This window comes from Tursiops truncatus, chromosome 1 (assembly GCF_011762595.2).
Source record: "Tursiops truncatus isolate mTurTru1 chromosome 1, mTurTru1.mat.Y, whole genome shotgun sequence".
Taxonomy (NCBI): domain Eukaryota; kingdom Metazoa; phylum Chordata; class Mammalia; order Artiodactyla; family Delphinidae; genus Tursiops; species Tursiops truncatus.
This window is the reverse complement of record NC_047034.1, coordinates 170,695,910-170,712,137: the sequence shown is the minus strand read 5'-3', so window position 1 is coordinate 170,712,137 and position 16,228 is coordinate 170,695,910. Positions and strand designations below refer to the sequence as shown.

The following is a 16,228-nucleotide window of genomic DNA, read 5'->3' as shown; positions in this document are numbered from 1 at the left end:
ACATGGATCAAATCAGCTTGATCTCCCTGCCTCACAGGATGCTTCTCAGATCGATCCGAGACCCCCACAGCCCTCTGCCCTGGGGAGGTGAGCAAGCGGGCTAAGTCAGAGGTGCCTGGGAGGCTTCTTTCCAAAGCCTTTCAAGGGGCCATCCGTGCACTGATTGCTTCCAGTGTTTCTGCCTGGAACAGAGTTCATTCTGCTGATTTCATGGAAGGAGCCACGGAAGCCAAGAGGAGGCTGGATCGTTTGGTTCCTCCTTTGCTGTGACAGCCTTGCCTGTCCCCTTTGTTCCCTAGAAGCCACCAGAAGGCAGGTTCTATCCATGCCGAGATTTGGGATTGAATGGGAGCAGCCTCTTAGAGACAGGCCCTGCCCGACCAGAGGTGACTGGGTCTCTGTAAGGGTCCTTTTGAAAAGACACAGGCAGGCAAGTGGGCTCAACCCGTCAGCGAGTCCTGCCTGCAGGTGGGGCAGGGACCAGGCAGGGGCCCCAGGCCCAGGCTGGATTACAGGGGCCTCCAACTCCCAAGTTTTTCTGAGTGCCTCCTGCCCCTTTCTGAGTTTGGGGATCCCTTCTGGGAGAGGGGCACAGGCCAGAGCAGCGCCTACGCCTAAGAGTCTTCAGACAGACTTTACTCAGATGAAGCGGGCTCCCCAAGTCCTCAGGAAGCCTGGGGGCTGAGCAGGTCACTCCTGAACCCCTGCTCTCCTCTCGGCTGGGCCCCCATGGGCGGCGCCACAGAAAACAGCCTTGACCTCCTGCTAGCAAAAAAAGTTAAGCATCTCTGACACCTACTCTGTGCCCAGTCCACATGTTAGGGTGTGCGTTGGGGTATAGGGGGACTGGAAGACCCAGCCCAGGCTTGGGGAACCTTTGTGGTCTAGGAGGAGACACCAAATATGAAACGATTTGTCAAAAATGAAGAAAACATGCCTTTCTGTGAACACAAGCCCGTGTACGTATGGCCGCCTGCCCGACACAGGTGGGATTTGATGGGCCTAATCACAGGAGGCTTCCTTCCAAGAGAGGCGGGTTGGGAGCTGGGGTGCAGAAGCCAGAGGAGATGGGAAAGGTGTCCCCAGTTGGAGGAATGACCCAGGCGAAAGCCCAGGAACAGGCCTCTTCCTGCTTCTGTCCTTAGAAGGGGCAGCTCTGGTTTAGGGGAGGGAGGGGGCTTTGGTTATGAAGGTGCCACTCGCCCTGGGTAGCCTCTGCGTAGCGGGGGCGGGACTCGTGTGTCCCAGCCCTGCTCTGGAGGGTGTGAGCAGGTGGGACTCCAGGCCTGGGCCAGCCCTTGTTCTCAGCCTCTGACTGTCCCGCCTAATCTCCCACGGCCACTTCCCCAGCCCCATGCCTTCTTGCTGGGGACCAAGAGGGAACCGTCAGCACCTCTCAGGGCAGGACGCGTGGGGATGCTGAGTTTGGGCTCTCCCACGGTGGTCCTCAGACTTGCACAGGCATCAGGATCATGTGGGTAGTTGGTTGAAATCGCAGATGTCGTGGCCTAGCTCCCAGGTTCGGGGTTTGGGTGGGGCCTGGCAATCTGCTTTTTAACAGCGCTCTGTCCTCCGGGGATGCAAGGGGCCCACTGAGCACTCTGAGAAATGCTGGCCGGGCCCTCACCTTGGCCTGGCCCCAGGGGTGGGGTCTCTGGGGGCTGCCCCTGGGCTTGTGTCCCGCACACCCTCAAGCTGGGGGCTTGGGACTCTTCCTCAGCAGACAAACGACGTGCAGAGTTCTTGGAATTTCTGACCATGAGGACTTTTCTCCGGCCATGGGCCCAGGCCCGCCTGTTCCCTGAACAGCAGGCTCCCAGGGATTGTAGGGGGCGTATTTCTTCTGACACCCACCTCTGCCTGGAAACCGCCCCGCCACAGCCCCACCTGCAGGGCTTTGCCCTCCTGAGCTGCTTGGGGCGCATCTGCTCCTACGCGTCGTGCTGCAGCCGCTGCATGTTTCCGGTGCCACCGCTGCTTGCCTGTATGTGGTTTGTGCTGTGGCGCGTCAGGCAGCAGAGATCTGGGCAGAGTCGGGTCCTGTCCTTAGAGTCTAACAGGAGCCTGGTACCCTGTGCAGCTGCGAAAGAACTAGTGGAGCCCCTCCTGCAGGTGTCTGGCCAAGCCAGCCCTCAGTGGGCCGATTTTTGCCAAAGAAAATGACTGAGGCTCTGCAGAGGGACCTCCTTAGGAGCACTTGACCCAGATGTGACCGGGAGCCTGATCCTGCTTAATGAGGGCCTGCTGGTCACCCCCCATGGTCAGTGGGAGGTTTTTTCTTTTTTTTCCCAGCTGTGAAACGGGCTCCACTGAGCCTGTCCACTTTCTGATTGTGATCTCTTCATGATGAAGGTGACCGTGATCCAGTTGGCCAGGGGCCTGGGCAGCACTGCCAGCTCTGACCTCAGCTGGTTGACTCTGGTCTGGCTAATTCTGCAGTTCACCTTCGAATCTAGTTCTTCGGACCCTGAGAGAGGCAGAGGCCCAGGTCCTTTATGATTTATCATGTCAGTCTTATTTACAGATGAAACAGGACTCCAGTTTTCTGGGGCGTCTGAGTAACTCTCGGAAGGATCCCTGTCCTGCTACTTCTTTGTATAACAATAGTGAATATGTGCCCAGTGCGGTACAGCTGAGTGTGGTACAGCTGGCAGAGCAGTTTCATTTATTGTTCCTAATACCCTAGAGTGGTTGGTATTACTTGCTTTAAGACTCTCATTTTGTTGATCAGAGAACCTAAGTGACAGAAGCTCAGAGAGGTTAAATGATGTGGTGAGGGCCACACAGCAAGTAGGTGGTAGAACCACAGCTCAACATCACATAGGATTGGAAAGGAAGTACCTTGTCCATCCGTTCATCCCTCCATCCGTCCGTCATCCATCCATCCATCCATCCATCCAGTCAACTGTCCATCCATTCAACAAATATTGAGCGTTTATTATTTGAAAGATAGTCTAATATCTAAAAAAGCTTCCATTTTGTTGAACACTCACTGAGCTCTGGGGTTTACATGCTTTGTCCATTTCACCTTCTCAGTGATACTATGAGGTAGTTATTATTATGGCTACTTTACCAGTGAGGAAGCTGTCACTCAGAGAGGGAAGGAGACTTCTCCAGCTAGTACGCGGGGAGCAGTGCTTTGAATGTAGGCCCACCTGCCTCTAAGCTCGTGCTTTTGATTCCTCTGCTTGTCTACTTTTCTACAAGTGATCCTAGTCATGGTCTTGTCTATATTTTGCCAAACGTCACTATTGCTCCTACAGTTCATGCATTTGAATGTCTGTCTGTTTGTCCATTTATCTGTCCATCTTCCCAGATAGTATGTAAGCCAGCCACCTGCCCCTCCATCCAGTCGCCCGCCCGTCATCCCTCCCTCCCTCTGTTCCTCCAGTGGTGTGCTCGAGCCAGCTCAAACTAGCTCACAAGAGCCCAAGAACCAATTGTGCACATCCCTTTCCAACTTCACACTCAGTGATGTCACATTGGTAGTCTGAAATTGGCCGTGGTGGGCGTGTTCACGCCGTGGAAATACTATAAGGCAGGGCTCTTTTCCCTGGAGAACCGCTCGTTGAATATTTACCAGCACAGCACTGCGTCCAACCATCCATGTTTTTATTAATTCATCTGACTGTCTCTTCATCCCTCTACCCATTTGCCATCTGTACAGTCATCCAACTAAATGTATCCATTTGCTCACCCATCCATCCACTTATCTGTCTATCCATCCATCTAGGAGCCTGTCCTTCTACCCATCCGTCTATTGTCCATCCATCCACCCACCCCTCTCTGCATTCACCCATCTTTCTGCATTTGCCCACTCATCCATTTATCCCCTTGCCCACCCATTCCACCCATCCGTCCACCTGCCATTCGTCCATCTCGGAAACTTGCCAAGAGCCTCTAATGTCGAGAGCCCCATGCTGGGCTCCTGGGATGGGGAGATGACCGAGACACAGTCCTTGTCCTCTTAGCACTGGGAGGGGGCCTGGGCTGTTCCCCTCCCGCCTCTGCTCCCCCACAGCTGCAGAGACCCAGCCCCCAACTGCGTGGCATGTTGGGGTTGGATGCTGCTGGAGCTCATTCCAGGCAGGGGCCTGGTGGTCCCCAGGTGCCCGATCCCACCCACCCCGGGTTGTCTACCCACCACCTCACCTGAGTCTCCTTTTTACTCTGTTGCCGGTGTTTTGTCTCCTGCCCTCCCCGCCTGCTTCTCTCACCTGCTGTCCTTCTGCCTGGCTGCTTGGGGGCTCCAGCTTTCTCCAGACCTGACTAGGCTAAAGGAGCGATGCGCCAGGACTAAGAGAGACATCTTGGCTTTAAGAGTTGGGGGGAGAGACATGCAGGAGCTGAAGCACAAGTACGATTATAAGGTACTGTCTGTCTGTCCCTCCAAGTCCTGGGGGCTCCCGGGGCCTTTCCTGCGCTTCTGGGGCTGCAGGGGTGGGGCTGAGTCCTGGAGCTGCCTCGAGCCCTGGAACTTGGTGGCGTCGTTCGTCGGCTGCGCGAGCTGATGCCAAAGGCTGGCTCGCTCCTGCCCATGTCCTCGCCTCTCTCTCTTCCCACCCTCAACTGACACCTTAACCGTCGATAAGAATTCCTGTGTGGGCTCTCAAACTTTAGGGCCCTCAGAATCACCTGAGTGCTTTGAAAAATGCAGATTCCTGAGTTCCACCCCCAGAGAGGCTGATTCTACAGGTCTGGGCCGAGGCCTAGGAATCTATGAATTTGGTAACTGTGGCAGGTGGGTTTGGGTTACACTTTGTTGGTGACGTTGGACGTTCCTCCGCCTCGGAGCTGTTCAGAGAGGTCCGGGGTAAGGAGACCAGTAGGAGAAGCCGCAGTGCCTTCTTCTCAGATGGGACTCCGACCTCTGCATGAGGGTGATGATATGGACAGCAGTAGCTTCCATTCATTGAGCACCTACTGTGTGCTGTGGGCTTTGCAGGCCTGCAGGCCTGGATTTGAATGCCAGCCCCACCACCTCCTCGCTGTGTGATCCTGGGCAGGCCTCTTGACCTCTCTGAGCTTCAGTTTCCTTGCCTGTGAAATGGCGGCATGAACAGTACCAGCGCCCAGGGTGGATGTGAGCTCAGAACCGTCAGGTGCTTAGGGCCGCGCCGGGCACAGCCTAAGAGTTCAGTGGATGGTGACCATTACTACTTGTGTGCCTGACCGTTTTCTCCCTGAGACGCCCTAGCAGGCCGCTGTCTTACTGCTGTCATTCAGCGTTAGTAAGGCCAGCAAGTGAGGCAACTGGCTGGTGGCCACACCAGCGGCCAGCGGCAGAACTGGGGTTCAAGCCTCGGTCTGTGCAAGCCAGAGCCTGCCTGCCCTCTATCCTGTAGCCCTGCCCATTTCCTCAGAACCGGAGGCCTCTCTGGAGGAGGCGGAGAGACCCTTTACAGTTTGCAAGACCCGTATACGGACACCCTCTGACAGCCCTGTGACTGGAGGTGGGGGCAGATTTAACTTCTCAGGAAGCTGCGGCCCAGGGAGGAGCAGGGAGCACGTGGAGGGCGGCGTCGAGACCAGGGTGCTTTCCCCAGCCCGGCCCCTGAGTCGGCCCCCAGATCGGGCTCTGTCCTCAGTGCTGTGAGCCAGTGGAGCTGGCAGGTTGACCCAGGGACGCCTTCCAGGTGCTCACCTGTTGCTCTTTTTTGGGCCAGGAAGGGTCTCTGATGGTTCCCCCAAAGACCACTTCGGGGGTTCCTAGGACAGCCCCCATGACGGCTTTCTGCTGAGACAGGAACTGGGCTCCAGGACAGAGGTTTCCACTGTGGGGGTCATGACCCCCTCAGAGGAGGGTGAGCATCTTCGTACGGTTTCCGGGGTCTGGGGTCGAATGTCCCTCTCATTAGATTCTCACAGGTGTTTATGACAGCCCCACCCACCTCTCCGAAAGGCCAAGAACTGCTGCTCTAGAATCATACCATTGAGAGGCAGGGAGGGGCCCGGGACTTCCCTTTCCCCTGCTGGCTGTTGGCTGTTTCCAGAAAGTCGTCTTGTTCCTGAAAAGTTACCACCCTGCCCCCAGCCTCAGCGCCCACTCAGTGTTCGGCAAGCCTTCCTGACCCAGACCCTTGAGCAGTGCCCAGGCCCTTATGCTGGGGACCAGGGCGGGTGTTTGGAGGAAGGTGATAGAGAGAGCAGAGACCAGGGACCCCCAGATGAGTGCTTCCCACCTTTAGCAGAGAGCTTCAGGGAGAAGGGGTTTCCTAGAACCGTACCGTCCATTATGATAGCCACTCAGCTCTTCACATTCAAGTTAATTAAAATGAAAGATCACCAGGACTCGGGGTCCTCAGTCGTACCCGCCAGCTCTCAGGTGCCCAGTGGCGACGTGTGGCTGGCCGTTGCTACGTTGGACAGCGCAGACAGGGAGCATTTCCAACCACGTGGAAACTTCTAGCACTGGCTGTGCGTCAGGGAAGCTTCCAGGACTGGGCCGGGGGCTGAGGGGACAAAGCAGTGAGTTAGGGGACGGCAGGTCTGTTTGCAGGCCCAAGGTGCCGCTTCCCCGTCCTGGGCCTGCCTCCGCCCGCGCCCCGTGTCTGCTTCCCTTGCTGCGCCTGGCTCCGTGGAGGCACCAGCCTCCCCTGTGTTCCTGGGTAGAGGCTCAGTAAGAGACCCGGCTATTTGGTGGGGCCGGGGTTCCACTGATGGGATGGGGTTGCTCCCCTCCTTTTATACTTGCTCCTAAAGTAAGCTTGGGCATCTGTGTAGCTCCTTTTACTGTCCAGCGTGCTTTCCCAGACCCTGTTTAGTCCTCACAGGCTCTGGCGGGTCTCAGGGAGGAAACTGAGGCTCAGTGAGGTTAAGGGTCTTGTCCAGAGTCACGTGGGTGGGGAGCGGTAGGGCTGGGATCTGGACCAGGCCTAGGACTCCAGGCCTCCAGACTTTTCCCCAGTGTCACACCATGTCCTTAATTTGAAACCCAAGGGGAAAAAATTGGGTTAGTAAAGAGGGTTCCCCCCGGGAGGTCCCCCAGGTCGTGAATGCCCTTCCAGCCCTTCCCAGGAGGTCTCGGGGTGGCAGTGCCCTGCTGTCTTTCTTGGCCTCTGCTGCCACGTCCCTGGGAGGCAGTGGGCTCCAGGGTCCTCATGTTTGTAGCCCCGGCCGGGAGGCCTGGGTAGGGCCGGTGGCCCTTGGCGGCAGATGTCGCAAGGCCTCCTTCCGCTTCTCTGATGAGCCCCCCTGCCTTTGCTCAGATGACCCAGCTCATGAAGGCCGCCAAGAGCGGGACCAGGGACGGGCTGGAGAAGACGAGGATCGCAGTCATGCGCAAAGTGTCCTTTCTGCACAGGAAGGACGTCCTCGGTGAGGAGCTGCGGGCCGGGCCAGGGGCGGGCTCGGTGCTCGGCAGGGGTGGGTGGGCGAGGTCACTGGGTGTCCGGGCTCCTCTGGCGGTGGGGTTTGAGGACTGATCCCCAAACGTGCCAGCTTGTTTCCCGGCCTGTGGCAGGTGGACCCCATCTCTTCCGGGAAGTGTGGGCCTCTCCCTTCAGCATCCCTGCCCTGGTCTCTGTCGTGGCCTCCTTGGCCTCTTGCCTCCCATGCTCACCTGACCTCATCTTTGAACGCGCCTGTTCATTCCCTTCTTTATCCATGCACCTGTCTCTTCACCAGCCGACATTTATTGAGAACCTACTAAGTGCCATGCCCCGTGCTGGGTGCAGGGACACCAAGATGAGTCAGGCAGTATTGCCTGCAGGAGCACGTGGGACAGAACGGAGACAGGCATGCAAACAGGAAATGACCAGCCGCATGGTGGGCTGCCACGGTGGGAGCGTGGGGGAAGTGAGCGTGGAATACGTGAACGAAAGGTCAGGGAAGGGCTGAGAGCAGAAGTAGAAGGGGACCCAGGTCCATCAGGCCAGGGAACGGGGCAGGGAGTGGGTGCTCCGGGCAGAGGAGCCAGCATGTCCAACGGTCCGGAGGTGGGAAGGTATGAGACGTTCAAGAAGTGATTTTCACGATGGTCATCGTTTATGGAGTGTCTGTTGAGTGCCAGGCACTCTCTGAAGAGCTTTACAGTTTCTCATTTAATACTTATAAACACCAGACAGGGACAGAGGACTGTCTTGTTCCCATTTGGAGATGGGGGAACAGGCACAGAGTGGTTCAGTGTCTCGCCTGGGGACACACAGGCGTGGAGGGGACGGAAGAGGCTTCCTCTGGCTGGAGTGAGGGCAGGGGGGAGAGATCAGGGCCCCGTTAGCACAGGCCTTCAAGCCAGGGAGGGCTTTGAGGCTCTGCGCCCTCTTGAAATCTATGTATTTTACCCTCTCTGTGCCTCAGCTTCCTCATCTGTACAATGGGGCTAATCTGGCATCTGTCTCAGGGGGCTTTGGTGAGGATGACCGAGCAGTAGTAGTACATGGGAAGAGCCCAGCACAGCTCCTGGCCCCTGCATGGCAGGTGTTATTCCCGGTGGCAGCCACAAAAAGGGGGTGTTTGGTGCTGGGACAGCATCTTGCTGTGCTGGACCCGATCCTGGTTCCACGGCCTCCTGGCTGTGTGACCTTGCCCACTTCTTCCCCTCTTGGACTGCCAGGTTCCTCATCTGTGAAGCGGGTTTAATTAACCCCACCACTGCATATACTTGATTCAGCGCCAAACTTTTGGGGAAGCCCTACCCCCCGACGAGGGAGGGGACGATGGGCCGAGGAGCCATTCCGAGCTTGGAGTGGCCTGGAGAACGGACAGGCTGGACATGCTGGCTGGCTGGGAACTCTTCCTGGTCACCCTCCCCATCCCCAGGCCAGCCGGGCGGCCAGCAGGCTCCCTCCCCACCCTGCCTGTTAGCCCGGAGCCTTTCCTAAAGCGACCCTCCCACCAGAGGCGTTATTAATAGCCACGGCAAGGCTCGAATCACCGGCCAAGAATGTTACCCAGTGGCGCATGGGGGAAGAGGAAGCCGCGGGGCCAGCGGCTGGGGTGGGTGCGGAGTGATGCCCGGGGTGCCATGTGGGCCAGGCAGGAGGGCCGCCACCACCCCGACCCCCATACTGTCATCCACTGTCCTTCCTCCTCCTCCTCTTCTGTCTCCTGCTCAGGTAAGGCCCGTCTGCGTGTCCCTGTTCCCTCGGCCCCCGGGAGCCACCACCACTTCTCTCTTCCCAGCTTCCCCTTAGCACCCGCTTCCTGCTGCCTGCGGCTGCCGGCACCGGATTTCAGGGCCGCAAGCAGCGGGGTCCCGTCTCCCTGTGCCTGTGCCTGGAGCTCGTGGGGCGGGAGCCCTGCGAGGCCGGGTTACTGCGCTCTGCCTGACCTCCGCTCTTTCTCTCCACCCCGGCCTCTGTCTGTCTCGATCTGTCCTCTGAGTTCTGCCCCCACTCATGTCTGCGTTCCCCTATTGGACAGCAGCTGGACTTTTTCCCCATTGGGTCTCTTTTTTTGAAAGATGAAAACACAAAGCCAAACAGCCCTGCTCTTCTCGGGGTTTACTTTCTTCCCCCTTTTTGGCAACAAGAAGAAAACTATTTTTAGTGTCTAGTGATGGGGACATGGGCAGCCTGGCCTTTGCCAGCCCAGAAGCGGGCGGGTCTGAGCGGGGACAGAGACTCCTGGCAGGGTGGATTCTGAGAGCCGAGCCCCTGCTGCGTGTTGCTTCCTACTCTCTCGCTCCATCCCTCCCTCACTTCTATTTCCGGGTGGACTGTCCTAGCAGAGTATAGCCAGGAGGCCAGTGAGTAGGCCCTAATCCTCTGTGGCCCCAGGAGCCGCTCATCCCAGGACCCCGGTCTGTCGCGGGGAGGGTGGTTTCCAGCTCCTGGAGTTTGAGCAGGTGTGTCATCCTTGCCTTGCCTGTGTCACCAGCCCATCTCACTTTCCAGGTGACTCGGAGGAGGAGGACATGGGGCTCCTGGAGGTCAGCGTTACGGACATCAAGCCCCCAGCCCCGGAGCTGGGCCCCATGCCAGACGGCCTGAGCCCACAGCAGGTTTGTGGGAGGAGCGGGGTGTCTTCAGGGGGAGGGACGGTGAGGACCCCAGCCTGCTACCTGGGACCATGCAGATCTGGGTCTGGAAGGGGAGTTGATGATCAGGGGGCCCTTGACAGAGCCCCAACTGGGTGGGGGACCTCCTGGGGTCTCTTCTCGACCTGCTGCACAGACTTTCCAAATTGGACCCTGCAGGTTCCACGCCATCATCCTGGGTGGTGGTGGGGCTGCATGTGGAGCTCTTGCTTCCCAGCCCTGCGGCAGCCAGAGTAGCTCCTGTGTAACTGGGTCAAACGAAGGTGTTTGAACAAAGGGCCCGCAGTCCCTTTCTGGGAAGCACTGAGCTAATCCAGTTCAGGGAGGATCCCTGGAGGTGCCCGGCCCCCCTCCCTCAATCCACCCACCTGTCATCAGTTCAGACCCCAGAGTCACCGCAGGCATCCCAGGAGCGGGGCTCTTCGGGCGATGTCTTCCTTCTCCAGAAGTGTCACATCGAGATCGGGGTGGCTGTGCCCTGGGACCTTCCTCGGCAGAGTCAGGTTTGGGTTTTTCCCCGCTGGGGTTTTCTTAGCCATGAGGCAGAGGGAGAGACCCCTGCCTCCCTCTGGTCATGAGGGCTCTGAGCAAGACATGTCGGGGAAGCAAATGCAATGAGGGGGTTGGCCGGTTTGGAGTTGGCAGGAAATCCTGAGGATGGGCCCCTTTTGCAAATCGGAGATACGGCCACACCTCTCGTCTTGGGAGTCCATCCGCCTCCTTCTTTCCTTCTTTCTCCTGCCTGGCCCCTGGCAACACTGAGGTGGTGACCCCCCTGCTCCCTCTCCTATGCAGTGAGTCACTGTCAGAGCCATCAGAGCTCAGAGCCAGGCAGCACCCCAGGCTGCCAGCTCGTAATCCGGGGTTCCCCTTTTTGATGTCGGCCGGGTCTGTCTCCTCGGGAGCCTTTTGCATTTCTTGCATCAGCAATGTTAGTTACTCTAGGCCAGTGGCTCTCAACCGAGTTTATTTTGTCCCCCAGGGGACATTTGGCAATGTCTGGTGATGCTTCTGGTTGTCACAGCTTGCGGGGGGTCGGGTGCTACTGGAATCTGGTGGGTAGGGGCTAGGGACGCTGCTACACGTCCTACAGTGCACGGGACGGCCCCAAGCATCAGCATGCCGAGGTGGAGAACGCTGCTCTGGGAACACCTGGGAAACTGGGGATCGTTGACAAGGCATCCTGCTGTGGGGCAGCTTGAAGGACAGGGGCCATGGTCAGGCCCGGGCGTAGGCAGGGTGGTGGGAGGAGATGCAAAGGTGTGCCAGAGGCAGGAGGGAGGAAACAGAGGGGAGCAGGGGAGATGGTGGTGGGCGCCTGGATCGATGTTCTCAGGATGGCTTTGGGGACACAGTGGGGATCAGTCACCCTCCCAGCTCTGGGCCAAGGTGGATAGGCTCCGCCCTCAGACACCTCTCATGTGCGATACCTTTCATGAGCTCTGTCCCAGCTTTGCTGCACGCTAGAATCACCTGGGAAGCTTTAAAAAACACTGTTACCGAGGTTGCACCCCATAGCAATTCCTTCAGAATGTCTGGGGTGGGAGTCACATGATTCCAGTGTGCAGCAAAGTCCCCCTGCGCCCCCCAGCCCGCATGCTGCTGTATCCAGGTGAGGGCTTCTTGACTGGGTGCTGGTCGGTCTGCACCTGAGAGATGCACTAATTTGAGCTGAGGAGAGACAGGGAGGGCAAGAGGGGAAGGATAAGGGGCGGGGATGTTTAGCTTGAAGTAGAGCCCACTTGGTGGGGATGGGAGAGAGATTGGTTAAGGATTGGATCTATAAGGGTCGGGAGCTGAGATTTCAATTTCATCTAAGAAAGAATTTTCTACTAAAGTTGTCCAAAGATGGAGGAGACCACCCGTCCCCATGGAGGAGAGTGGTGGTTTCCCATCCCTGGATGTGTGGGAGCAGAGACCAGGCAGGGGCCTCGAGTCCCAGTGTCCCCTGCCCCCATGCTGCAGTCTGGGGAGCACGGGCATTTGTCTGGGGTTGGCAGGGCCTCTGGAAGGGAATGCTGGCCTGCCAGGCCCCAGTGGTCCAGGAGCAGCTCTGGGAAAGACGAGTTCCTTCTGTCCCGCGGCCGGCAGCTCCACTGGGCGTCATGACTCCTCGTCCCATCACCCGGGGCTCCGCACGCAGCCGGAGCTCACTCTGTGCCGTGGTTGGCACAGGTGCCGACTGTGCTTTCTGCCCGAGCAGGTGGTCCGGAGGCACATCCTGGGCTCCATCGTGCAGAGCGAAGGCAGCTATGTGGAGTCTCTGAAACGGGTACTCCAGGTAGGACTCCGGGGGGTCTGGGGAGAGGGCAGGGGAGACCCCGGAGGGACATTTTACAAGGAGCGTTTGGGGACTGTGGGCATTTTTAAGGGGAAGGAGCCAAAGGCCAGGGCTTTTATGGAAACAGCAGGAACTCCAAATGGGGGACACCAAGAATTCCAGATGCCTTGGTGTTCACAGGATGACTGCATTTTCTGAAACCATGTCGGGGTTCAATAAAATGAGCTGTATCCTATGGACTTGAGGGCATGTGGTGCCTCTTGTGCCTCCCTCGCCACTCTGGGAGCCCCCGGGGCAGGGGCTGACGTCTCCCCGTCATCTTGGAGCTCCCTGGGTGCGCCCTCTCCCCTGTGATCCGGATGCACAGGAATTGCTAAGTAGATGCTTGCGTGACTAAGGTGTGCTGGCCTGGTCTGTAGTTTGCATTCCTGAAAAGGTGAACCTTCTGGGATGTTGTGGGCTCTCGGGGAGGACAACAGGGAGGGGAATTGTAGGGGTGGGAGGGTGCTAGTAACAACCTCATTTCCCCTCCTGAGTTTGGATCCACAGTGGAGGAGCCCAGACCTCAGGCAGGTGGAGACAAAAATATCCCGTGTTTCTGACAAAGCTGGTTGGAGAGTGTGGCTCTAGGTCTTGCTGTGACTTCACTGCCACTGCTCCGTTAGACAGACTGGCTCACTTGTGGGCAAAGCTGGTCTGGGCCGGCCCCTGGGGACTGCCTCCGTGGAGCTCCTTGCAGGCAGGGGTCTGCCCGAAAACCCAGCTTAACACATAAGTCACGGGGGTGGGTTATGGATGGGCAGAAGGGTCAGGAGTGTTACGATCACGGAGATCCTTCCAGAAGGACAGGTGAAGAGTGAAGGGTGGGTGCTCCTCCCGCAGGAAGGTCTGCCGAGTTCTGCTTGGCCCGGTCCAGGTGGCCATGAGGGCAGTGGGGGCAGGGGCTGTGGCCTGGCCTCGGGGCACTCACCCCGCCCGCGCCCCCGCCTCAGGATTACCGCAACCCCCTGATGGAGATGGAGCCCAAGGCGCTGAGTGTCCGCAAGTGCCAGGTGGTGTTTTTTCGCGTGAAGGAGATCCTGCACTGCCACTCCATGTTCCAGATCGCCCTGTCCTCCCGCGTGGCCGAGTGGGACTCCACCGAGAAGATTGGGGACCTCTTCGTGGCTTCGGTAGGTGTCCCCAGACTCTCCCCAGCCTGCCAAGGTGCCAACCGCGGCCGTGATCTGGATGTGCTCCGGGCCAGCCTCCTGCCTCCACCTGGTCGCCTCGTCCCAGCCAGCGGGGTCAGAGGGTGGCAGGGCCTGAGTCGGCCTGGCCTACGCGGGGGTGGGCGTGACACCTTGCAGCGTGTCCTTGGAGATGTCCGCCCGCGTGCCTCCCGCTCACTGTTCTGGCTCCGCCTAGGTGGCAGCGCCTCCAGGAGACTGGCCACTGTGGGCAGCCACCTGGCCGATCTCAAGCGCCCCCTGCCGAGTGCTCGCGGAGGGACCACTGTGCGACGCTCCCACAGAGCATGGCCTTGGCCCCAGAGCGTGCTGCAGGGTGTCGTGCTCCCGGAGACCTGGCCTGGTCCCAGCTCAGCTGTGCAAACGTGGGCAGCTCCAGGGCCCTCTCGGGTCTCAGGTCCCCATCTGTGGAAGAAGGGGGTGTGCTGGACTCATGGTTTTTGACACTGAAGTCTGTGGGCCCCAGAGAGATTCATGGGGTGAGAGATGGTCAGATCGGTGGAAACTGCTTCGATATGTTGTAGGCAACTGGGTTCTGCTAAAAGACAAAATCCCAGCACCCTGGTCGGTGTGTCCATGGGGCTCAGGTCAGGAGCGCCATCCTTGAGGGTGGGGAGCTGGGGGGCGTAGCAAAGGGCCGCCATACCCCCCTTCGCCTGTGGGCCACGCTGCCGTGCTGGGGGACGAGGGACCTCCCCGGGCTCTCCTTAGCACCACCTCTTCCTCCCTGTGACCTTGGTGTCTCTTTGCCTCTCTGAGCCCTGTCCCCTCCCCTCACCGGGTGACAGGTTTCCTCACCTCAAGGCTAGCTGAGACCCTCCAGGCAGAGGAGGACTGTGGTCGCCGGTGAGGGTGGGGTGCTGGTCGCCCTCCCCCTCGCATGGATGTGACCCTCCCGGGCCGCGCCCACACCTGTTACAGTTCTCCAAGTCCGTGGTGCTAGACGTGTACAGCGACTACGTGAACAACTTTACCAACGCCATGTCCATCATCAAGAAGGCCTGTCTCACCAAGCCCGCCTTCCTCGAATTCCTCAAGGTGGGCCCGAGGGTGGTCCAGGGCCCCTCTCAATGGAGCCCCGGCCGTCGGGGTGGGGGGGCAGGGAGGTGTCTCAGGAGGTAGGGATCGCTGCAGCAGCACTTCTTTGGCCCAGATGCCTCTCTTCTTTCCTTTGGGCCATCCCCAGTCCCACGGGAAGAAAATCTGCCTGTCCTTTCCCCACTCCGCCAAGGGGAGGGTGAAGAAGAGTTAAAGTTTCTGTAAGCCGCTTGGGATCCTGGAGTTCTGACAGGTGGAAGCGTAGGCCTGTGGCATCTGCAGATGGTGGCTAGGCTTGGTGTGGCTCAGCTTGTGGCCGGGATGATCCCTTTTCTTAAAGCGGTGCTTTGGGGATCACGTGCGAGAATAGAGTTTAAAGGACTATAGGCCTCAAGTAGCTGTGGGACCAGGTCCCCAGTCCCCATTTCCTAGGCGCACACGTAGGTGAGTCAGAGACGTGCCACCCAGCAGAGGGCGCAGGTGGGCTAGGGCCCCCCACCCCTGAGCCGAGCAGCCTACAGCCTGGATCCCAGAGGCTCAGGGGGCTTTCTCAATGGGGCACCATCCGACATGGGTCCTGGGGGGTCAGTGGGGTTGAAACGGAGAGATGAAGAAGAGGGTGTTCCAGGTGCAAGGGTGATGGGGCAAAGGTCAGAGGCAAAGTCTGGTTGGATCCTGGGAGCACTGGGTGCTTGGGAGAGAGGCCCAGAGCAGTGGAGTTCAGTTTGGGCAGATCTGGACCTCCTGGCCCAGGGGCTAGGATGTCGTATTTCAGGCAGCGGGGAGCCACTGAAGTTTTGGGTGGAGGCAGATGGAGGCAGAGGCCAGTGGGGAAGCTGTGGCGGCAGCCTGGGTCGCAGGGGCTGAGGGCCCGGGTCAAGGTGACAGGTGGGTGGATGGAGAGGTGGAAACAGAAGCAAGACACAGGACAGTAAGAACCGTCCCCCTGCCGATCCTCACCCTGGCCCAGGCCCGTCCGCTTTAGTTTAGGTGGAGGGAATGGTTGTCTCGGCTACTTTCCGTAGCCTGACTTCTTGGATAAATTGCTGAAATGTCCTACTTAGGCTTTTAGTCCAGAGACTTTAACGTGATGCTCTAGGCTTTCCAGGGTGAGGGGCTGTACCGGGGAGCCCTGTGGTGGCAGGGACCCCTGACTGTGGAACCAGGGACCTCCTGGGCTCTTCTCTTGGGCCCAAGGCTGAGCAGGGTCCTGGGTCCAGGGAGGGGAGCCCGGGATGGGCCGCATCTGTACCCCGGGTGCTGGGCCCTTGCTGCGGAGGCTCAGTGAATCATCCCCCCTCATCTCCAACAGCGGCGGCAGGTGTGTAGCCCCGACCGCGTCACGCTCTACGGGCTGATGGTGAAGCCCATCCAGAGGTTCCCGCAGTTCATCCTCCTGCTTCAGGTACCACGGGGGATTCCGGCGGCCACCAACCTGCAGGGTGGGGCGTGGCATGGTGCGAGCCTCGTGGGGTTGGGGCAGGAGGGCTGGCTTCTCATCCGTCACCCACAACCCACGCATCTGTGCACGGTGGGCAGGGCCTTGGCCCCCCGGCCCCCTCTTTCCCCACTCCTAGGGTGGAGCCCATCGAGCTTACTTAAGCCTCCCCTGGTGGGAACGCGGTGACCGGTGGGTGTGGGAAGGCACGTGGAATGCGGGCGACTGTGGGGCCCCTGGCAGTGAGGAGATGCCCCGTGGAT

General features: G+C 58.9%; 1 protein-coding gene across 10 annotated transcripts in view; it reads left to right on the top strand.

The window, feature by feature from the left end:
- The window catches only part of ARHGEF10L (Rho guanine nucleotide exchange factor 10 like), a 161,747-nt gene that overhangs the window by 77,645 nt on the left and 67,874 nt on the right, over positions 1-16,228 (top strand). For 7 of the 10 annotated variants that reach the window (XM_073795244.1, XM_033842426.2, XM_033842433.2 and 4 more), the window contains 6 exons: positions 7,209-7,317; positions 9,837-9,943; positions 12,183-12,260; positions 13,253-13,432; positions 14,411-14,527; positions 15,840-15,932. In XM_073795244.1, coding sequence (XP_073651345.1) covers positions 7,209-7,317; positions 9,837-9,943; positions 12,183-12,260; positions 13,253-13,432; positions 14,411-14,527; positions 15,840-15,932 — 684 coding nt within the window. Of the gene's footprint in view, positions 1-4,253; positions 4,371-5,667; positions 5,805-7,208; positions 7,318-7,457; positions 9,057-9,836; positions 9,944-12,182; positions 12,261-13,252; positions 13,433-14,410; positions 14,528-15,839; positions 15,933-16,228 lie in introns of those variants that run through there. The other 3 variants (XM_033842464.2, XM_033842454.2, XM_073795247.1) reach the window with 3 other exon arrangements.